The sequence below is a fragment of the Zootermopsis nevadensis genome, unplaced genomic scaffold (genome assembly GCF_977971745.1).
Source record: "Zootermopsis nevadensis isolate Lab colony 2312 unplaced genomic scaffold, Znev_1.0 Znev_ptg000063l, whole genome shotgun sequence".
NCBI lineage: Eukaryota > Metazoa > Arthropoda > Insecta > Blattodea > Termopsidae > Zootermopsis > Zootermopsis nevadensis.
Genome location: NW_028259194.1, coordinates 58,455 through 82,543, shown reverse-complemented (window position 1 = coordinate 82,543; position 24,089 = coordinate 58,455). Strand labels below are relative to the sequence as shown.

Here is a 24,089-nt window from a genome sequence, read left to right as displayed (position 1 = left end):
CTGTAATTTTTTTTAGAGGGCAGAAATCAGTTAGGTAAAGCATAGAATACCAAACCCGTTTCTGCCCTCCTTTTATTTCTACAACTTAATACTACTGTAAGAATCCGCTGGGTCTCGAACTGCCGACGTCGTCCTCCGCAGTCTCGTACGTTGCCTCTTCGGCTACGAGGCGTGTGGTAGATTGGGATTCTGGTTGGATTACTTATGTCGATGCAGTACGTAGTTTATTCGTTCGCTACTAGATTTCGTTGTGGCCAAGTTCGCAGACAGAGAGAGAAAAAGGAAGATAGCAGTTGGTAAGATTTGTTGCGTGAATCTAGTCTTTGGAGGTGTGGTATGACTGGAGTATGTAGGTTGTGTGTAGCGAGTTGTTAGTGTTTCGCCTTGGGAGATGTTTGCGTGCTACATTTATTTCAGTTCATAATGGCAAATATTCAGTCTCTTAAAATGCCATAATGCAAGAATCATTGCTGTAAGTTTCTGTGTGCGAACAGTGATATTGGTGGGCTGTTATTAGGTTACGGAATAAGAGACTGGAAATTATGGGGTGTTCTCATTTGTAGGTTGAGGTTATGTGTCGATGATTGTCGAGGAATGATTAAATGAACGCCACGAGGCATTGATAAGTGACATTTATATACTCAGAAGTGTTTATTATTTGCGGGTTTGGTGCCTTGTACAGTTACTCGAATAATTTCAATATGTTTACCTTTGAACGTGAATTAATGCTTGTTTAGCAATGCTGCATGTATGGTGTGCCCCGAGAACAAAAGTGCATATTCAATCAACTGCGTCATCAGAATGCTGTTTGGGTGGGGAAACTTGATAGTTAAAAGTGAATGCATTTTGTCTTTCTGGGAATAGCTGAGGAGAAGAAGCTTAATTGATCCTTGGGATTCAACTGAGGGGAAAGCTGTCTGTCACCTGACCAGCCTGCTGCTTGCCAGGAAATCAGTGGAGTATGTTCAGTACACTTGGCAGGCTCACTTCATATCGCAACAGAAACTTGGCTGTGATCACGAAGGGCACTCCTGTCTGCTACAGATTTATCTGTCTCAACTTGATGTGCACTGTGTAAGTACACGAGCAATATGATGTATTAGATGTGCTTGTCATGTGATAGAGTTAAGTCTGTCCAAGAATATGTGTCACTGTTCATCATTACAGTGCCATATTTAACTTGGTTGTTGTATTTCCTGGTGATCAGATTTTGAATATCACCATATTTGTGGAAAAAAGAAAGGCTTTAATGCTCAGCAAAACTAAAATATGTAGCAGTAACAAATCAGTGACAACCGAAGTTGCATGGGACTGATGTGATGTGTGTGTGGGAAGGAGATGTAGAGTTTTTAGTGACAGTATTATGAAGTGGTGTGGAATAATGTCAGCCCATACGGCTATTTTTTTAGGGGGGTGGTGGGGAAGAAGAGAAAGGTTGTAATATGAATCTGTAAGAGAGGGAGTTTAATTTTTGTCAGGTGGCTGGTTGTGTCACAGTCGTGACCCATATTTAAAGTGATAACTTGTGAATGGGTTTGTAGTGATCATGACAAAATTTGCCTTGTGAAAATGGAAGGTGCTTGTTCATTGGCTAAGATAGAAGTGTTATCTGTGTGGTGAAGTAAAACTGTGTGTTCTTAGAGGAGTGTGATGCATGTATGGAGGTATCTTGTTTTGTTGAATGTGAATGTATTTTCACTTTTTAGGAGTAGCGGAAATAGAGTGATCCTTCAGATTCTACTGAGCTGCATGCTGTGTGTCATCTGACCTGCGTACTGCTTGCCATAGAAGCAGTGAGTACAGATATGAAACTCCATTGTCAATAAATCACTTTACAAGTTACCAACTTGTTGGCGTAGTAAACAAAGAATAAGGACTAACATTTGTACCCTTTGGGGAAAGATTCCCCGTCATTAATGTCCGAAACTAGTGCATTAAGGACACCAACTTCATATAAAAAAAAATAATATCTGGATGAATATTCGGAATATGTACCAAGTTGGAAGAGGAATACTTCTTCTGTCAAGCAACGGTAATGCTCTGACAGAGGCTGACCGCATGTTGGATGTTTGATCTTACGTGTCTAATCCCCGGTAAGTCTATGAACAGCATTCACCCCCCACCCCCATTTCAGATTAAATATTTGAATAAGCAGGAGGCACCCATTAGAAAAATAAGTTGGCATGAGATTGTGCCATTTCAGACGACTTTGCCTCCAATGTCTGTGAAAGTGGCCCCTTGAGATTCTAGATTTCTTGTGTATCTTACACCTTTCCTGGTATATTACAGGAGGAGTGCACCAACACTAGACAGACTGACATCCGAGAGAAGACCGCTTGTGTCCCCGATGGTTGGCCGTCCTGTTGCTGAGTGCATACATGGAGAAGAGGACTGAATGCAGCATGTAAATTTTGTGTGCCTCTGGAGAGGTGGTGCAGTTTTCTGTTATTTAACCCATTGACAGGGGCTTGCTCTGTTGTGGTAATTGTGTTGCAAGTGTGATAGCAACTTAGATATGAATCATGTGAACGTGTAAGGTGTGGATGTCTAGTTATGTGTGTGGGGTGTTCTACGGAGTGTAGTAAAATAGTAGAAATGTCGGCCGCAATCACATTGCGTTGATAAGAGTCTGCTTCATAGTGTGGTGGCCAACACATCTTGGAATGAGAGAGAGTTTGTCCTGTGTGAAAGGCTGTAAGTTGCAGGTGCTCTTGGCTTTGGCCGCAGCTTGTCACCAAAGATGTGATTCCTCTTCCTGGAAAGAATGTGTTATTTCCTTTTATCTGCTTCATCCCATTTCACATTCTCAGTTCAAGCTAATGCCACAGGAATATCTTCAAAACGTCAGTCATTGTGAATCTGTTCGGAAGCAGATGGGGGGGCTCTGCAGTTTCACTCGTTTAGGAAGTGCGGTGATGAAGATCTCTGGCATAGCTATACCGGACAGTCTTGATAATAGTGGGTGTCCGTTCTCTGGCCCAGGAGGGCTTTAAAAGTGTGCTGACCACGCATTACTTAGTTTGTATTTTCTTCATGTAAATCTGTAAAGAGATGTCAAAGCGGGAGGTAACGGGAATACTTAGTGATCATCACCGAGAGGGAGTTTCCAAACAGTCGTTAACGGGAGATGCGCAATAGCAGTTGTCCTATGATCGAAAAGTGTGACTTGCCAGTTACTGTAACTAAAACATTTGACTTCCCTTACTCGTTATAACTTGAAACTGTTGCTTGTGTTTTCCAGGTCGTGGAGACAGCATCTAGTGCTCTGAAGTCGAGCACGGCGGATCCGTTCTACCGTCGTCAGTGCTGGGAAATAATTTGCTGTTTCTTGGTGGCATCCCTGAATTTTAATGATGATGAGAATAGAGTGCAGCAGCTGTTCTCCTGTCCAAGGTATATAAGAGCAGTTGGAGGCAGAAGAATATTGTCAAACTAACCTCATTCTTGATATTAAAAAAGTGTACAAAATAAAAGATGATTTTCCAGCCTGATGGTACTAACATGACATAACAGATTGTTAATCACTGGCTTTTCTTCGCAGAATTGTAAGCGAGTCCCAAGGCAGTCTATGAGGCACTGTTATAGATTTTTCTCTGAGCACCCAGAACTCATTATTTACTGGTACAGTGAGCCCGTTAGAGGCTGTATCACAATTAGTTTGGGTTTAGTATCCTGCCAGTACCAGGAGGCTTCTACAAGTAATGTATTTCTTTGTCATATCATAAACCCAGATTTCCCATTTGCTCTGTGCCACTTACATCAGTTGCTGATTTAGGAAGCAGCTACTGCATTGGCCACTGTTGTGACCATTGAACATTAGGATGTGAGTGTAATTATCTGTACTCATTGTGATTCGCTGTTGCAGTTCTGATGATCCACATGTGGAGATCTCCGCAGTCCATGGGATTCCGTACAGATTGCAGGACAAGCAAGCCAGAGCCACTCACCAGATGGCAGTCACAGGTAAGTTCATCCATTTGAGTAAATTGTTTAATAAACTTCTTTTCTGAATTACAATGCCATTATTGAAAGAAGAAGACCTTTTTTCCTGAAAGGTAGCAAATGGTTTTAATGAAATGAAGAACTTGTCTATTTCTTCTATTGACACTACAAAGAAACAATGAAGAACGTGATTTTTCTTTGCCAGTTTAAGGAACCACATTTTGAGGCTGACCTCCACATAGTTCTATAATTGAGAATGCATGGAGTTTACCTCCATGCTCCCACTGCCTCATGGCATTGCGCTTAGTCACAAGGATAACTTCAGCTGATATAGCGAACCATTAAATGTTTAAAAATCATAATCGGTGTTGGTTTTCTGTAAGTCCAAGTGGTGTTAGAACCCAAAGACCACTGTGAGAACCTGAAATCTCTCTTAAAACCACATTTAGTATGTGAACTTGTTGAAAGCGTCTGCTTCATATCTGGAAAAGCCAGTAAGGCCTGTTGTGTATGTTGGTAGGAGTGTTTGTTGCTGCAGCCATGAAAGAGTTACGACGGTGTTCCTTGTGTGTCACTACACAATGGTGGCGATATCACAGGAAGCTGGTGAGTTCAGTTTTATAAATTTAGATTGTTCAACATTGAAACAATTTATATTACTGATGGTGAAGTTTCCACCTTTGCTTCCAGAAGGCATTATAAAGTGGCATTACTGATGGTGATATGGAAAATAAATCTAATTGATACGGCTACCTCTTGCCCCTTGTCGGTTGAATTCACCTTAGTAGTAGAAGTGCTACAGATGTTGGCTGTGTTGTAGTGGCTTGCCATTTCTTAATCTTTCATTTACGTCCTTTCTTCATGACATCAAAACAGGCGAACCTGAAGAGCATGGACCCTTCTGGTGTTTATAGACTCCCTCGCTGTCATAACGGGGCATGAGGAGAGGGAGCCGTGTAAGCCGGGACACCTCGGCTCCAAACAGACGGCAAGCGAACTGTTCGTAAAATATCCACTGAATCAGTGGCAAGGGAAGTTGCGTGGGTCTGACGTGATGTGTGTGAGTTGTAGAGTTTGTAGTTGCAGTATTATGACGTGTGGAATAATGGCCCACTTGGCGAATGTTTTAAATTTGCTGGGGGGGAGGAAAAAAAGGCTCCAGTATGAATCTGTAAGCGAGGGAGTTCAGAATTTGTCAGGTCGCTGGTTGTGACCCGTATTTAAAGTTAACTTGTGAATGGGTTTGTAATGAACTTGACAGAATTTGTCTTCTGAAAATGGAAGGTGCTTGTTCATTGGCTAAGGTAGGAGTGTTAACTGCTTGGTGAAGTAAAACTGTGTGTTCTTAGAAGAGTGTGATGTCTTGATTTCTTGAATGTGAATGTATTTTCTCTTTCTGGGAGTAGCAGATTACGAGAAACAGAATGATCCTTCAGATTGTACTGAGCACCACGTGACCTGCGTACTGCTAGCCAGAGAAGCGTTGAAGTACGTGCGGCAACAGTTGGCAGACCGACTTGATGTCAGAAGATTAAACCTGCTGGGACAAAGAAGGAACCTCGTATCCGCAAGAAACTGATATCAGTCTGAACCAGGCATTCGTTGTGTGAGTACATGAGCATTAGAATGTATTTGATGCGGTTGTCATGTGAGAGAGATGAGTCTGTCCAATTTTATTAGGTACTTTAGATGTTGTGAACTTAAATGTGAGATTTGATATGTTGAAAGACCTATGTGCGGTGAGAGATTGGCATAATTGCAGTATCTGTGGTATGCTAGAGGCATTCATGATTCTCTAGTGAATATATTGTTCATAGGACATCAAAATTGGAGGTTAGGTGTAGCTTGTAGACGAGGGTGGTGACTATTTGTGATAAGGTTTTGTTACACGTGAGATGTGTGCAGTGCTGAGGAGCCTTTAATGTGGTCTGTTTACTAATTAATAAGTGAGCATTTGCCAGTGTAAGTAATTTAGTTTTGTGCACAGTGAGCGGAGCTGCCGGGATATTTTCTGTGTTTGTGCTTAATTTTAGAGTTTGCTGTGTTGAGCAAGGGGATCGGTTACAAAACTTGTAAGTTTGGGGTGTGGTGTTCGATATGAATTTGGATTTGCTTGCAAAAATGGAGATGACTGTCAGAGGTTCCATTTATTTGACACTTACCATATGTTGAGAGTTGTCAGGTGTCAGTCTCATGGACATGTGATGAGGCTCAGTATTACTTCTGGTATATTCCGTGGTTGTTGGTGGGGTAAGGGGATTTGCATTAGGATCGAGGAGTGGTGTGGTTGGTTGGAACCAAGTATAGAAAGGCAGTGCCACTTATGTGGGTCACAATGTACCAGTGGTGGTGTTCGTCAGGATTGTTATTTTATGTCTGTAAAATGGTTGTGAAGAGTTCTTGGCTTAGGAAAGACTAATTTGTTAGTGTTGTCAGTCAGAGTGTTCCTTAGGAAGAATGTAGAGATTGTGTTTTTGTGTGTGTGAGAGAGAGACAGGCTGAAGTTATTGACCATTTAGTTTGGTTAAAGATTGTTGACCTGGAAATGAAATGATATATGATGTCTGTTTGGTGTTCGTTGACCACCTTGGCTGCTCCCTCATAAATATATTTTTACATAACCCCTCCTTCCTCTTATCTTGGGCTCCCATATCGCACCCACGAAAACCCTCAGTTATTTTTTAGAGGGCAGAAATCAGGAAGGAAATGCATACAATACGAAACCCGTGTCTCCCCTCCATTCATTTCTAGAACTTATTACTACTGTAAGAATCCGTGCTGAAATGGAAGGGAGGGGACTTTAAGTGGTACAGCTCTTTTGCAGGATGTTTGTTAAAATATTAGATGTTCGAGCCGTCTGTGAGTGAAGATTCCTTTGCGTATGATTCTTGGAGGTAAAACGTAGCTTTGTTTGTTGCACGTTTTATTGATCTTGTTATTGGGTAGTCAATCAACATACGATTATGATGTTGAAGGGGTCCCGGGATCTTAATAAACATTGTGACCACAATCAGAAATTCTCGTGTAGACATGCTGGCAATTCCGTAATCAGCGTGCACTAAAACTCATCTCGTAAAACTGTTTATTGACGTAATGTCAGATACAAAATATTGTTTTGTAGAATTGCTTTCTTTATTTTGTTGTGTTTCTACTTGTTACATTGAGAGTGCTGCTGCTGGTGTCATGGAGAGATGTTTCCTCAAAGTAAGAAATTTTTGGTGGCTCCTTTACTTAGTGGGGAATCCCCACGTCCATATTACAGAATGTCTAAGTATTTGCGACCGGGTAGGTGGCCCCAGCACCCTGCCAGTTTCTTTAGCACTTACAGTCATCCTTCCATCATGTTATGTGAATTGGGTGTGGAGCGAGAGAGAGAAGGCAGGCAGTTGTCTTCTGGCAAACTGCTGCTTCTGTAATTGCTGGAAATGTGACCATACGAGTAACCAAGACTTTGAATAAAAATCTGCCCCAAGATGTGGGCGTAGGTGTGCGGATTGTTTTAAAAAGGGTAGCAGAAAAATTGAACGTAGTTTAGCGTAATGAATGGCGCGTTGCTTTGGTTAACAAGGAAATGATCATTTGTTTACCGTAACTGAAACAAATTATTTACGAACACACAGTCACGAAGGTCATATTGAACGGCTTTTTGCGTTTGCTTTACTTCATCGTTTTGTCGTCTGATTTGACTTCGTTTGTCCCCACCATTTTCCTACGTGATACGACCATAATTCGTTGCGTTGGATACGTTACTGGGCGGGGGAAAAGGGTCCCTTTGTAATTTATGAAAGTGACATTTGACAACTTGCCGAAGTGTAGCCTAGAACGTTTGTACATTGGCCGACAGAATTCGTGTATTTCTACATTGATTTGAGGTCTTGTTCGTCCTCGTAATCGTTAAAAAACAACTCGGCTCAATTTGAATACTAAGCAAAGTGTTAAAACTAGCTACTACGTGTTTGTCCAGGAAGGCACAGATGTTTTGTAGTTGGTAGTATAGCCAGTATGATCTGAGTTTTTATCCATTTTTGTTGTCTGGATTTGGAAACAGTTATTATTGAAATATGATATTGTGTAATATTACCAGTTAGGATTTCAGTGAGACAGATTAGATGTTTGGAAGAAGAAGATGACAATAATGATGACAGTAATTGCAGTAAACTTGTCTTCGCGATGTGTGTGTTACTTTTTTTTCAGAATTGTCACCTTTACTCAGAACACCTGATGTGATCTGGATATGCCATTCAGGTCGCTGTGGTGTGACAGCAGATAGGTTGCGGTGTTTAAATATCAGTGTTGTAATGCAGTTTGGAATAAGCAGGGTTCCTAATGACGTAGGATGTGGAAAGAGGCAACTCCATTCTGAATGAATCTGGTTACATGTGGAATGTCACGGCCATAGCACTTTGGAATTTCCTGGAAACTCGGCTATGCTGTCAGAGGAATTTATCTTCATCCAAGATTGTTTCCTTCCACACAAAAGACTGAGCTACGCCGCAGTTTAAAATATAAGGTGACATTTTCATTGATCTGTCTTTTACACGAACATTTGTCATTTCAGAGTTGGTGACCATGAAATAATGACTTTTTGTACAGACTGGATGCAGCGGCTTGTTATCGTTTAGGTTCAGCTGTAACAAGGTAAATGTTAGGTGGAAGGAATATGTTGTTTGTGGCAATTCTTACTAATATAGAATATCACAATTTCTTATCTTAAATAAGAATTATTAAGAAATCTGTCAAACTGCCCTCCACTCTTTCCATTTTAGTTTTGATTAGATCGATCATTGCTGGTGGACGTCGTGGTCTCTTACAATTGAACAAAGTTTGAGGTAAGGGATTCCTATTTATTATTATTGTTCATCACATTTAATGTTTTCATCTGCATTTTTGAACTCGTGTACGAGAATTAGACTTGTCTTCTTTTTAACACAATTTCAATTAACATTAGATTGACTTGTGTGTGTTCACGGCAACATTGATAATAAAAGAATATTCCAGTAGGCAATTAACTTTTTACAATTTTAAAGGAATTAAACGTGTTTCGTGGCCCAGAATCTTAATAAAAATATGTCGATGCTAAGAAGTGGGGTACATATTCTGAATAATAATTCTAACACTTTACAATTCCTGATACATCGACATTATTAAAGCGTTTTAGGGAACTCTGAAGAATTTTTATTTCGGATTTAGAAGCCTAATTATCGACGAATCTCCCTACATCAGCAGATTAAATCCAGGGAATGTTTGCTGTTATTGAGTGCAAAGTATTTATGGGTGCAAAACGTGGTCTTTCACTTTGAGGGAGGAACATAGACTGAGGGGCTCTGAGAACAGAGTGTTGAAGAAGATGTTTGGACCCAAAACGGGAGTGGGACAGATAAGAGAGAAAAATACTTGACGAGCAACTCACCCGATGTTGTTAGGGTGAGTTGAGTGTTTACAAGGCCTGAAGGGAGGAGACCTCGGCGTAGGTGGCAGGATAACATTAAGATGGATCTTAGGGAGACTCGATGTAGCGAATTGGCTTTCCGAACACGATAATGAATCATCTGGTTCAGTAAAGGAAGTGGGATGTTCTTTGACAAGCCGAGAACCATAGAATATCTTGCTCATTGCAGGTTGAGAGTAGCGTGATGTAGGCCCGATCTGCGCATGCGTTAGAACGACTTTGAGATTTTGTGACTGTTCCCAACTGTAATTCTCGCGTTCATTTGATAAATTTAAATGACGTATTGTGCTCTTGGTTTATATAAACGTGTAACTTAGGCAGGAAAGTCCTTAATCATGTAAGCTCTTACGCACTTTTACTTCTACAGAGAGAGAAGAACTCGAAAATTTTATGCTTATGAAAAGGCGTAACCTTCTTTTTCCAAAATTTGTTTGTTAACTGCCCGGTTCTGCAACAAAGGTCGCATAATTTGTGTGGCATGTTTTTGTAAACCTTGACAAAGATGGCTTACTACATCGGCGAGCGGGAGGTCATTGCCCCGATCAGCTGGTAATGCCGCATGGGTTAGTAAATGACGTCATAGCCTCGCGTCACACCCAGGACAGAACAGGACTCTGAAGCCACGGATAGAGCGAGCGATACAATCCCATGTCAGCAGATGCGAGTCGAGAGACCGACGGAAACAAGGCAATGAGAATAAAGCCTCAGTGGGAGACCCGGAAGGGGCGAGGGAGCCATCTCAAGCGTGCGCCGTGGATCATAAAGCATCAAGGATTGGACTGCGAGACGCGGGATCAACATTTCTAGATCAACGATCACGCAGGTTATGAATTGGCCGTGACGTCGAATGAGACTCGAGTCCATGCCTAACGATTCGCTAAGCTAATTAAGAATCCCTGAGACAACCCATCAAAACCCCGAAATATCCCACCAGCTACGTCACTCTCCGGGAGTGGACGCAGTGTGCGACCAGCCACGTCGTAGCGGACGCCGCGATGTACGCGACAGACATTAAGGAGGCTAATAAGTCCTTTGAAAGTGCGACAAAGTTCAAATACTTGGGAAAAACAATAACGATTCAAAATGATGCTCACGAGGAAGTTAGGAGGAGATTAAATTCCGGAAATGCTCGCTACTTCTCAGTTCAAAATATTTTGTCTTCCCGTCTGATTTCTAAGAACCTGAAAATTAAAGTATACAAAATACTAATTTTGCCTGTTGTGTGGTATGGGTGCGAAACATGGTCAATTTCGTTGACATTACTGTGTTGAATATTTCGGGCACAAACCTGGGTCCACATTTTCGCCTTCCGCTGTTATGTTATGGCAGTGAGCGTCAGTGTGGACCCGGCTTTAAGAGGCCGAGACGTAAAAATGAAACTTAAAGATAAAAAGAAGAAGAAGAAGACAGAGCTAAGACTCGAGAACAAGTGTCCATATCCAGAAAATCATTCCGTACCGAGCATATTTTATTAGCCACGTGATCTAATTAGAGGTTTGTGGCGACTATTACCGATTGGGTACAAGAATGTTTTGTGGGGTGGAGTTATTTTATCACGTGCTCGTGGCTGATTTTCTAAAGACATGCGTAATTTAGTATTTAAGAAGAGCCGGTTATTTCGACAGGCTTCTGTACGCTGTCAGAATTTTCGTTCACTGTTTAACGTTCAAATGCGGCAGGCAAACTTTTTAAATTTTGGGACTTTACTGAGTTACGATGCAACTGACCATGAATGCAGAATGCAACGTGCGTGTTATTTCAACAATTTTAGCGTTCGTGAATTTCTTGTCACAGTGAACTTACTAAAACTGCAGCTGTGGTAGCTTGCTTGGTGACACACGCTATGCGACTCCACCCCCATTTAAAAGAAGGTTGAGCTGAAACAGGGTGTTTCATGTTAATTGTCGTTGAAATAAAATTTACTGTGCGTTAGATGTATAACACACCTCTTTCGATCTTTACTTTTTATGTATGAGGGGATGGTTATTCATGTAATAAATGTTTCGAACCCCCTCTGAGCTTAAGATTATGGCAGAGCAGATCTCTATCTATCTACCTGTCCGAAAGTCCATCCACCTGTCTTTATTATCCAGAGTTTCCGCATAAAACACAGTAACTAAGTACAACAGCAGAGCATACAGGCTTGGATTCAAACCAGTAACCTGCCGAGTACGAACCCCATTCCACAGCGCCCAGTTCCCAAGCCGCGCGTCGATGCCTGTTCGTTGCTTGGTTCTCAGCGTCAATAACAAATATAATGCTCCATGCGCTGTGATCTAATAGGGCAAACCACGGAAGTCAAGAATACTTTTCCAGAAGTCAGATTTCTTGAATAGCCCAGCGACTATTACATTGTCAAGAAGCATTCTGTTCTATAGTTTGTTTCGCAGTCAAATCTAGAGCTCATAACGTGACGAGAACAGTCCTAATGTATTTGAATACATTTATACAAAGACTGAATAATGGCTACAGATTTTCATGAAGCTAAACCTACGATGGCTCAATTTTGTGGGCCCTCAGATTTTAATTGGGAAACTTGGATGTTTCCAAGTTAATGTATGTTCAATAATTCTCTTGTGTTTGGATTATTTACGACGCGAAACTTGGTCAGTGGCATTTATGCAGTGTCACAAACGCCTACATTTTGCGTTTTGGGCGAATGCTTTGTGTTGAAAAGCTTGAAACATTGGGTACTTGGCTAGTAACAGCGGAGGGATACAGAGTGACATAGCGTGGGAACCGCGGCGCGCCATTTGCTTGTCTGGTCTCTAACGTCACTTACCCCAGGTTAAAATTTATATAATTTTATGTGTGTCGAACTTTAAAACCCAAATAATAGGCGTACTAAATATATTTAGTGACGTCTGCACTTATTATTTTGATCATTAAATGCCGTCCGTTTGTTAGATTTAGCTTGAACCGTCACAGGATGTCAGGTGGGGTGACATCTTACGGGCGAAATCGCTCTTCATTTTTTTAATCGCGTAGCATCAGAGAGCCATTAGCCTTCGTAAGGGTGAGACGTGAGCCTGCCTGCAGTCTATCTTGGCCTACATCGTACGAATCTGGTATTGTAGAATAAGCAACTAGTGTTCATAAGTTGTATTAAATAGTTTACGTGAAATTAATTGTGATTTCGTATTAATAGAGACAAATTAAATGTTCTCGGAAACGTCCAAAAGCTACTTCACTTTTCTTTGTATAGTTGGATAAAAAGTAGTTCGTGGTGTGTGCAAATCAGGTCGTGTGAAACAATGAAGAAGTGTTCACTAAAAACGTCGTAACAGTTTCGTGATTTGAAATAACTTCGACTTTGATTTCACGTTGCTCGGTCAATAATTGCAAAATCATTATTCACGATATTCATTCCAACATGGAAAATTACGTGCGAAGTTGGTAGCCATTATGGCGTCTTTTTGCGATGCAGAAATATTAAATATTCAAGTCATTCAGAAATGAAGAACTTTTCCAAAATATTAAATTTGTTTGCCGACTTTTGAGCACGTACACAAAATTACTGCTGACCAGTGGCTTTGTAATCCGCGTAGCCTATAGGAACTGTACCGAGTACACATTAATATGAATAATTAATTAGTTGCAAAAGTGGTAGACATTTTGATTTTTCCGACATGAATATTCAAGCTGATCTGAATTATATTACATATTTATAATGAATGAGTTTTGCAAAGTTTCTAGAAGTTTCTCTTCAAAATTCTGGCGAACGTTTGGGAATCAAATTAATTGTTGATTGTCATTCTTATAATTTAGTCTAAAAATTCAGTGGTCCCATTGTAAAGTTATTGTCATATTTTTATGCAAATAATTTGAAATGCACTTACTTAAATAATTATTGTGATAATATTATGTCAGTTCGGTTTCATATAATTTGATGAGTACATTTCCGTCAAATAGGGTTACGATGCACTCAGATGTCATTGCTAATATTAAATAGTTTTGTTTTCATATTTATAATCAGCTATTTACATGTGACATTACCGTAAAATGACCTCGCTCGGCTCACTGCTTGTTGCATCCGGAAGGCTCTCGGATAGATTCCAGAGCTGGTACAGAAGGTTTCGTGTTTTTATCCAGTTTCTCAGCGCATAACTAGTCACTGTGTCTTATATTATACTTTATTTTCGAAGCTGCATAAGGATGTGAGCACTAATGTGCCAAAGTTAAGTCGTGGGCACTATTTTGGGATGTTTCAGATTTGGGATGCGTGCAATAGAATGACGGACAATTGTCTTCCTGTGATTAAATGAAAAAGCTAATTGCTTGTGAAATTCATTTCTTAGGATGTCTGCACCATTCCATTCCTTAAAATTACGTTGCATTTTATCTTTACGTCGACACGTTAAATGATTTGTTACATCTTTGCAGCTTTTCCTGTACTCTCGCGTAAAATATTCCCATTATCCATAGAGTCAGGAATTCTTCCACTATTTCATCTTCCAGGATAGGAAACCATGAACACTTTTCATCTCCTCGTAAACTCCCGTCGTTTGTTCTACTTAGGCTACGAAGTCTAAACTGCAGTGCGTTTAAAAAGTTCGGTTCATTGCATTCAGGATTTGTACAAAACTTGAAACATGTTCTCCTGCACCAACAAATTATTCCCCATTATAGCCAAGGTTCTTGGATTGTGACTGAGTAAGAGCAGTAACTGTCAAATCCGCTGACGTCACGTAAATTAAACATTGATATAAAGTTATTTGATGGCAGACTCCACACACGAATCGTACAAATTATCATTCTTTCTGCATGACTAACTCACTAATAAACCTAATAATTCTTTCCTTCTGTGTGCATGGCCGGCGAACACTAACTTTTCATGATTTGTACGTTCTCGTGTGCCCCTGCCATCCGTTGCTTCTTTGAATGTAGACAAATTTTAAATTTCGTTTCGTGAAAGAGCTTAAGAATGAACTTCAGTCGAAATCACGACAGTAAATAAATGGGACCAAAGGCGTCCCCACTCACAAATTCAAGGAATATTATAAAGAGTAGTATGATAATATTAAAAATGTCGCTAAATATGTTACGTGTGATGGGTAGTTGGACAGAACCTTCTATTTAATGTGTTTTGTTCTGAAGTTTCGGTCAGGATTACCACAGTGAAGTTTGCAAATGTTGAACACAGCTTCCATATCAGGTGTTATGTTATCCTGACATTTCAATAAGAGCTCTTAATTAATTTACATCTCGACGCTGAGGCTCTCTGTCCCTGTTCCAACTTCTCGATTCTCTTCCACGTCTTCATACATTACAACGTTTTCGGGAAATTCACTGCCACAAAAGAACACGGAAGTTAATTCTCGTCACCAGAAAAACCGAAATTCTACTCCTAGTCCGAACCATTTAACTTAAATTCGGATCTTAACTCCGTTTTAATAATATTCTCCTCCACTCCGAGGCCCCTTAGCTCGTGTCACGTGTTTCCGTGTCAAAGTTTTCTGCTAGGTTTCAAATTCCTTGGGCGTGGCCTTCTTGATGTAATCACAGGAAAGAATAAAATAAATGAAACTCCTTCAACTGATACATCGTTGTTATATCATCATGCTTCGAGTCGAGAATAATTTCAGTTATTGTAGAGTATGAACTTATGTAGGCGTTGCCTTAGTTTTCTAATTTGTTCTGTGCTAGAAAAGATGATTCCATGGACCCGGAATCAAAACTTTAAATAATTCATTTTGACCAAACATCGGACGGCCGTCTTCGCTATGTGAAACTGAATAAAATCACGAAACCAAGCAAAGAGGAGGTTTTTGATCAGAGGAGCTTATGAATGCAACCAGTGGTGGACGGAGCACGGAAAACCAAAACTGTTTTGTTATTGTTAAATTGAGATTTGCAGACATCAGCAACAAATCTTTTTAAAATTGGTTGTCTGTCCATTGAAGAGCCTCCCCCCCCCACAGCTTATATTTTATACGCAACGTGTTATGTATGCTGTCTAAATGCCCAGCCAATCGTAACCATATTGATTTGTTTATGGCTGTGATGTTCTCACACTAAAAGGCCATGTTACACGATCATATAACTTGCCGAATTCGATGGCGCACGCATTCATCGCGAACTAACAGACATGTCGAAATTTCGTAGTTATATCGCGCGGTGTATTACAGGCAGGCAGGCTCTGGTCATTGCGGTAAGATTTTCGATAAACCAGGAAATATAAGAGAATATTTGCTCGTCAGGGATTTCGAAGTGTTTAGTGTTCAGTAAAGATTGGCTCAGAGTTTCGAAAGAGTGTAAAGTCTGTGTGTGAGTGAAGCGGCCCTCTGAGTATTTGTGGTTGTGTTGTGTTGTGTTGTGCCAGCGAGAGACTTCGAACCAGGGACCATGGCAAGAGGAGCAACGCGCAAACAGTAAAGTTAAGAGAAAAAACCAGTGTCGGCCGAACCCCTAGTGGACGAGGACCCATCCGCTGGAGGATGGGCTGGGTGCTCGCGGCAGATCTTGTACGCCATAGCATCGGCACGGTCTTATCAGAGCGGCCAGGCCCCAGGTTGCCAACGATAACCACGTCGGTCCGTGCCAGGCAACTTGTATTTGACGCGGCGCCCGCCACGACTGAGGGCATGTTAGGTTAAGGTCAAGTTGGCAACCCTGTGCACTTTATACTTTTTTTATAGTTTGTAAGTGTCCTCCCTGCCCTCCCCGATAGGTGCCCAAGTTAGGTCGCGTGCACTTAGCTTTTGTGTCCATGGCAATGGACGTTCAGTTAGGAGGGTTTGATATTTCTGTGTGTTTTTTTTTATCACAGGGTGCACAACTTGACAGGTTCGGTCGGCACGACCAATGAAATCAATGCGAGAAGGAGAGACAGACAAAAAGAACTTTTGCATTCTCTTCCTGTGAACAAATCGCATTGCAAGGAAAAAGATTCAGTAAAGCCAAAATACGTATTTTGGTTCTTCAGTCTTTCGCTTCAGTGCTGAAAGATTTGTCTGAATCTGTAAGGTTATTTATTGTCAGGAATTCTGAAGAGAAATATTATGTTTTGTTGTGTGTTTTATTCTGTGAACTGAATTACAGGTTATTCGACGTTAGAGAAAGACATCGATTGTGTTTTTTCTTAAGAAAGCGTAATTCAGCGTTATCGAACGCAGGTCAGTTACACGAACATTTTGCGTTTCGTTTGTCCGCGAGAATCGCGGAATTGGCGCCGGAGTTAGGATTTTGCACGACGAAAACTTCGCCGACGTAATAACGCGCTTTGGTTTGAACAAATTAGGAGTTTCGTGTGTTGTTCCGGGCCGCGAATCCGTGTCGCTGTTATTTTTTTCAGGAAGGCGAACTCCTTGCACGGGCGTAAAGGTAAGTGACAGAATAAAGGTGGGTGAGAGGTTCGACGTTGTTTGGTCCTCGTTTCCGACGTTTCGTTCTTCGATTCAGTGAACCGTCATTCCAGCGCGACAAATCTGAATTTCGTGTTCTCGTTTCATTTCCGATCTTATTGCGACGTCGTAAAAGCTCGATAAATTTTAGTCCGCGTTTTCGTTCGCCGAAGTGGATGGCCTGCAGTCGTGTCGCTTCGAAGTTGCGCTTGTCAAAACGGACAACTGCAATGAGCAATCATAAATGGCTACTGAACTCTGCGCATGCGCACAGCAGAAGAGATGAGTCACGGAGTCAACGAACAGCACAGGTAAGTTTTCTGAGTTCGTGTTCTTACTTCCAATGTATGATTGTTGTGCCGTTCTTACAGAAGTCGTTTTGTTTGTTTGTTTGTTTGTTTGTTACAGGTCCCGCTCATTTCCTGTGCCTCAACAAAGAACGATGCACGCCCGAAATTGGTTTTAGGTTTTACTTTGACGGAAATCCGTCCATTTTGGTCACACTGTTTCGTCTGTGTGCGGTTATGATTCGTGATTTGCCCAAGTTAATTGTCCTTTAAACGTTTCAATGTTATTTCGCGTCGCCTATTGACACGTGTTCGTCTGTCTTATTTTCTCCAGGTTGTGAGGATTTGAATAGGAGAGTCGACTTATGCACATAAGTGACGTGGAAATTATAATGGAAATGTCCGGGCAGTATTTTACGAAGTTGTGATTCATCGATTTTGATTAACATGGTTCGGGTAATTTGGACAATTACTCGCGGACGGATACGATGAGACTAATGGGTGGTCTTTAAAAAACACAGACAAGGGGGATTGTTTTGGTTTCTTAATTGTGACACTCTGTGGCACTTATAAAAGTGTCAATTATTTGCTTTCATGAATGTACAGAATTGAAAAATTTGACAGGGTGACCAAAAATGCTCGGAATGATGAAAGAACGTTTTGATATTTTGGCCAAGCAACGGAAGTGTGATGATACAAACTTCTGTTAAACCTCTGTTGTGTGACCACTGAGTTGTATTCGTGAATCTGGTAATTTAGAAATTATGGGGATGCATCGTTCCTTGGCCAAACAGGATGAACCTGATAATTTTAAATAATTTCCTGGTCACCAAGCCCTCGTTTACAGCTTCAAATGCATTCAGTATTTAGCTTTTCAAGAAGTTCCCTCTTACAAATCCTGCCATTTCAGTCTGAACCTGTAACCTAGCAACCTTAAATTTATTTTCATGTTAGCGATGTCACGTGTTGAATGTTAACCGAAGAGATTTTCTGAATCTTTCCGAAATTATTCACGTGTATGTAGTAATAGCAGTGCCTGGATCCAGTTTCTGAAATTTAATGTCTGAAATATTCATTCTTATAATAATTTCTCTAACTATACATGAGTCACTTAACTCGACTTTTATCACTAACATTTGCCTTAACGTCACGTATAAGAATTGTGGAATGGAGGGCTTAATGTTCATCAAAAGGTTTCAGGTAACTCGTGTCATCACTAGCTCAAGTTGAATTTTGACATTCTGTGAAAATGATGTACGTAAATCTGTGATTTATCGGAAGGTACTACGCTTGCAGGTACCTGGAGCAACTAACAAAAACCAGGACAGCTCATCCGCAGTCCAATTCTTGAGCACAGGACGTCCAGAACACAGAGCAGAGCGGCTACGCCTTCAACAATTCATCATCACGAAGTTTTGTTGTTAACTTGATGCATGTTTTTGGATATTTCCTGGGGATTGAGACGAGCTGCATCCAGTGAGTTTTTCTAGTGTTACAGGATAATGTAAGCAGAGCCAGCGTCTGAAATGTTGTTTTTTTCAACAAAAATATATTTGTTTCGAAAGTGCAATTAGCCTCTTTACCGTCCAGTAAAATGTTAATTTTAACTTTGTCCAGTTAACACAATTTATTCCAGCAGTATCAATACAAATCACATTAAAATTACGCAATTTATAATATTTCTCTTTAGAGTAAATTAAATGTAAAAATACCTTCACGGCGACTACCAAAAACACGTAAATAAAACCGAGCGCCTTACTCCAGACTCCTCCCAGTTCCACAAGAGGCGCCACCATCACCTCGTTTTCATCTCGTGCTACCAAGGTCTCCTACGTCGCACTCGCATAGCAAATTGTGATGAGCATTGACTATTATATTAGGAGCAAACCTTCGTGTGTTTTTAAACATAATTCTCGTGTGTTCTAATTGTGGTGCAATGTATTCAGTACAGCTGTTTCTCTGTCGTTCAATATCCTAGAAACAAAGCGAGCTCCTGAAACGCTGAGCGATGGATGAACACAAATCTTAGTACTTAGTACATCGTATTTGATTCTGTGTAAATGTTGTTTTGAAATTGATGTTGCTAAAACTTCTGTCACTATTTACGAGATAAATTGTTAGTATTAACTGAAATTATGAATTGTAAAATGGTATAAAAGATACTGGACTGAGAGCTGTGTTTTAAGTCCACCTGACGTCATATTTTCAGGGGCTTAAAATGTCGCCTTTGATACATTTCATTGCCTCATCTTTATCAATTCCTCGTGGCGTCTGTTTCGATTCTGTCTCTGAGAGTTTGTTTCTGTTTTGTGCGGTCGAAATTGGAACTCCATTACGACAACGGAATCATCCAAATTCGAAAGAGTTCAGAGAAAGTTTCGTGCTTTGTGCCACGGTAATTACGAATGCATTTTAGTTACAGTAAATATCTCAGGCGGCGTCTTGATGACTTCCCTTTTCAATTCGTTTAAGAACAAAATTAGCTTTTTCCGTGTTTGATTTTGCTTTTGTCCTGACCTCTGTACATTTACGGTTAGTCTCAATTTCAAGGTCAGAGGCGTACTGCGTGTTTTTGTGCAGTAATTAAAGTTAAGATTCATCCGCGAAAGACTTGCTCGTGTTGTGTTGGTGGACGTGTATTCGCGTTACTAGACTTCTATGTTACTTTTATTAGATTCGATGTAAAACAGGGCAATTGATAGTACGAATTAAAATAAATGTATGCTTATAAAAAATCCGGACAATTTGTGACCGAATGTCAAAGTATCATAACAATTATGCACTGTCGTCTTCGTTACTTCAATGCAACACGAATATTCAAAATAATAACTTGTAAAATTTACTGCGATGTAACTTAATGAAGCTTCTACAAAGTACAGTCAAATAATTAAATAAATTTAGAGCGTGATGGAGCACGTACACACAGACGTAGTGTTCCGTGCTCCGTGACCGGAGAAACCTAAATGGAGAACAGCCCGTTAAATCGGAAAATGTTGTGGGAGATTTGTCGCCAGTTACGAGAAAAGCTTTGACCTTGGTAGTGCGCGCAGATCATAAGGAAAATGTTTTCTCAGCTAGAATACGTTCTCACGGCGGGGAGTACGAAGACGCCCGTCTTCTGCGTTGTAGCGCCGCGAAGTCTGGTAGGAGGTCCCTCCTGCCTCCATCATCACGTCGTCTTATCGCCCTGACGATGGAGGCATCAAGCAGCGTCGGTTTGAAGCCACAGATTTACAACCCTCAGACTTCTACAGAGGTCAGAACTGCCGAGGTCAAATCTTTCGCCGTGAGTCAGGAATAATATGCATAGCAGATCGTTACAGATTGCACCGTCCTTTAATTACGAGTCGTAGTTCGTAAGTTTTTCTACGCACTTATTAAGTAGCTGAGCGTTGCCACGTTCAGCGCTGATTAGATCGCTATAGCCCTTATGTCCGGATCCCCTGTTTTCAGTGCACGTGCATCGTGTCTCAAGGTCCCCTCCCCGTCCTCCCCTGCGCCTCATCGTGGGAAATTGCAGGTGTCCGGAGTCTTTTTCTGTAACTTGTTTGTCAACTTGTTTTTCACCTGAAAATAAATAACTAAAGCCTCAGCTGAGGCGATCTTTAATTAAACCCCGTGAACCCAGCAAAAGAGTCTCATAAATCCCTTCATCGAACCCAAACCCACCTTGGCAACAATCTACAAAGAAGAAGGGAACGGTTTCACAACCTCTTCAAATGCCGTGCTTTCAGTTAACAGATGTGTTTATTTATTCACGGTATTTTTAGGTATTTTAATGAATAAGCACAAAATATTACCACAAAATACACAAAATTGAATTTCGTTAAGGCACATACAGAGTAACAGGAAAATGATACAGCTCTAATCAAAGGGGGAACTCAATTCATGTTTCCGAGATAAAATCAAATACAGAATCAGCTTAACAGATCGTAAGCCGGGCCTGAAAGAAGACTTCACGTCTTATAACTGCCTCGAACCTGGACAATACCTCACCAGAATGCGCCACTAACCAGGACGTGGTTAACATAACACATCATTTATTCCGGCCCGAGTCCATTGTGTTACAAGACAGAACAGTTTCATTTCTTCGAGGACACCAGCAGAATCTAAAGTTCTCACGGCGGTAAGAACGAAATTTCTTTCGTTCTGGATTGACTACTGATCGGCGCTGCAACCAAGGACACAGTCGTCATCCTCCACCTTTCCTTCCTCAAGCGCAGAAAAATCAATAACGTCCCGAAGTTCCTCGTCCGCCAGATGGCAGGAGAATGTTGATGTAGACCATGCACGCAGCTAGTTTCAGCTCGCAGACACAGATAGCGCGCGTGTCAACACTTCCACTTCCTGTTCGTACAGCGGATGTAATGACGACGTATATTAATTTGCACGTGTTTAACTATAAGCATAATTCACTATGGCGTGTAATTAGCAAATGGTCATTTTTGGTCCAACAACACAAAGTTTATTCGCGGGAAATCTGTTGTCTCGTCTCAGTAAATAAAGAAATTAATTAATGCCAGACGGCATGACAAAATATCCAAAAGACAGTCGCCTTCCTTTGAATTTTAAGTTAATATTCTTTAACGATGCCATTTTATAATGACTCAACTTTTCGGTTCATAATTAATATATGATATAATGATTACCAGCCCATGAATATTGGTCATCTGGAGAGAACTTTTGACTGTGAAAGAGGCTTAGAGCCTGCCACTTCAAAACCATCGTCAGTACGGGCTTCTACTGCACATTTTTCACATAACCGGAAATCTTCTAGAACTATCTAAACAAAAGACGGGAGTCTAACGAAGGTTTATTGCGATTACATTCCAAATTCTTTTGCACTAAAAGGGCTATAAGCTGTGTCTATTTCTTGTTCCTACTTTTTAATTTCTGTTTTGCATGGATCAGAGTCCTTCATCGGAATCCGATAGCAACTTACTCACTCAAGAAATCCACCGCCTTTCATTGAATCCAAAGGTTCATCACCGCCTTCACAAGATTATCCTTATTCAAATTCAACCCACTCTCTAACATTTAACTTCATTACAATCCATTTTAATATTATCCTTCAACTTACTCTTATGTTTCATGGTAAATTTAAAGTGACATAGAAGATGCTGTAGAATTTACTTTTTCTTACAATCTCTGATTGGTTAATTAGGTTAATGGACCTATAATAACTTCACCTAGATTCTAGGTTGTCCCCAGACATTGTGGCAAAGGGAAGGAAACCCCCGTCCTGCCAAGAATTGAAGCCCGAACGCCCAGTTCGTAGCTAGTAGCCTGAAAGAGGCCCCAATCCGGATTGACGGAGGCGTTACTTATATACTTTGTATATCATCTTGGAAATTCAGCGGACGCCGACTTCCTTATGAGCTCGGCGTAAACCGTAGTCAGAAATGTGGGGCGTAAGCGATGCCTTTTCTATTTGTGTAACTTTTCTTTTGAATTCGAATCGTTTCATTGGAAAACAGAGACAGATAACGGCGAACGAATAAAATGTACGGAGAAGAAACAGGGAAGGAGAATAGGAAAAGATGGAGCTGAAACAAGAGGGAACACAATAATAATTGTGATCTTACCTCTCGTTCCATGTGTGGATTTTCCACGGATCTGCGTTCTGACATTCGACAACCGAAACCTCCCAATAGCCGCGATGTACCCGACAGACATTAAGGTGGCTCATAAATCCTTTGAAAGTGTGACAGATTTCAAATACTTGGGAAAAACAAAAACGATTCAAAATGATGCTCACGAGGAAGTTAGGAGGAGATTAAATTCGGGAAATGCTTGCTACTTCTCAGTTCAAAATATTTTGTCTTCCCGTCTGATTTCTAAGAACCTGAAGATTAAAGTATACAAAATACTAATTTTGCCTGTTGTGTGGTATGGGTGCGAAACATGGTCAATTTCGTTGACATTACTGTGTTGAATATTTCGGGCACAAACCTGGGTCCACATTTTCGCCTTCCGCTGTTATGTTATGGCAGTGAGCGTCAGTGTGGACCCGGCTTTAAGAGGCCGAGACGTAAAAATGAAACTTAAAGATAAAAAGAAGAAGAAGAAGACAGAGCTAAGACTCGAGAACAAGTGTCCATATCCAGAAAATCATTCCGTACCGAGCATATTTTATTAGCCACGTGATCTAATTAGAGGTTTGTAGAGACTATTACCGATTGGGTACAAGAATACTTTGTGGGGTGGAGTTATTTTATCACGTGCTCGAGGCTGATTTTCAAAAGACATGCGTAATTTAGAATTTAAAAAGAGCCGGTTATGACGACAGGCTTCTGTACGCTGTCAGAATTTTCGTTCACTGTTTAACGTTCAAATGCGGCAGGCAAACTTTTTAAATTTTGGGCCTTTACTGAGTTACGATGCAACTGACCATGAATGCAGAATGCAACGTGCGTGTTATTTCAACAATTTTAGCGTTCGTGAATTTCTTGTCACAGTGAACTTACTAAAACTGCAGCTGTGGTAGCTTGCTTGGTGACACACGCTATGCGACTCCACACCCTCGACCCCCCATTTAAAAGAAGGTTGAGCTGAAACAGGGTGTTTCATGTTAATTGTCGTTGAAATAAAATTTACTGTGCGTTAGATGTATAACACACCTCTTTCGATCTTTACTTTTTATGTATGAGGGGATGGTTATTCATGTAATAAATGTTTCGAACCCCCTCTGAGCTTAAGATTATGGCAGAGCAGATCTCTATCTATCTACCTGTCCGAAAGTCCATCCACCTGTCTTTATTATCCAGAGTTTCCGCATAAAACACAGTAACTAAGTACAACAGCAGAGCATACAGGCTTGGATTCAAACCAGTAACCTGCCGAGTACGAACCCCATTCCACAGCGCCCAGTTCCCAAGCCGCGCGTCGATGCCTGTTCGTTGCTTGGTTCTCAGCGTCAATAACAAATATAATGCTCCATGCGCTGTGATCTAATAGGGCAAACCACGGAAGTCAAGAATACTTTTCCAGAAGTCAGATTTCTTGAATAGCCCAGCGACTATTACATTGTCAAGAAGCATTCTGTTCTATAGTTTGTTTCACAGTCAA

At 40.8% G+C, this 24,089-nt stretch overlaps 1 protein-coding gene across 11 annotated transcripts; it reads left to right on the top strand.

Moving 5' to 3' along the window:
• The first annotated feature begins 1,758 nt into the window (after window positions 1-1,758).
• LOC147871127 (transformation/transcription domain-associated protein-like) lies at window positions 1,759-23,724 on the top strand. 11 transcript variants are annotated; one of them, XR_015532779.1, is made up of 7 exons: window positions 1,759-1,793; window positions 2,290-2,404; window positions 3,242-3,393; window positions 3,866-3,963; window positions 5,349-5,548; window positions 8,501-8,580; window positions 18,318-23,724. XR_015532779.1 is itself a non-coding variant. In XM_087341116.1 (7 exons), the coding sequence occupies exons 3-7, from the start codon at window positions 3,351-3,353 to the stop codon at window positions 5,397-5,399; spliced, it is 402 nt and encodes a 133-aa protein (XP_087197242.1). In that variant the 5' UTR covers window positions 1,759-1,793; window positions 2,290-2,404; window positions 3,242-3,350; the 3' UTR covers window positions 5,400-23,724. The 11 variants fall into 11 exon arrangements, 6 of the variants coding, with proteins under 6 accessions (XP_087197242.1, XP_087197241.1, XP_087197240.1 ...); XR_015532778.1 differs by having other exon boundaries at window positions 8,709-23,724; XR_015532780.1 differs by lacking the exons at window positions 8,501-8,580; window positions 18,318-23,724 and adding exons at window positions 4,463-4,548; window positions 4,819-5,002 and having other exon boundaries at window positions 5,349-5,490.
• The last annotated feature ends 365 nt before the right edge of the window (window positions 23,725-24,089 follow it).

Excerpts from the sequence above, each read along its gene's own strand:
- LOC147871127 (XM_087341115.1), top strand. Across the intron at positions 3,394-3,865 it reads CAGCTGTTCTCCTGTCCAAG|TTCTGATGATCCACATGTGG; the intron begins GTATATAAGAGC and ends TCGCTGTTGCAG. Across the intron at positions 3,964-5,348 it reads TCACCAGATGGCAGTCACAG|CAGATTACGAGAAACAGAAT; the intron begins GTAAGTTCATCC and ends TTCTGGGAGTAG.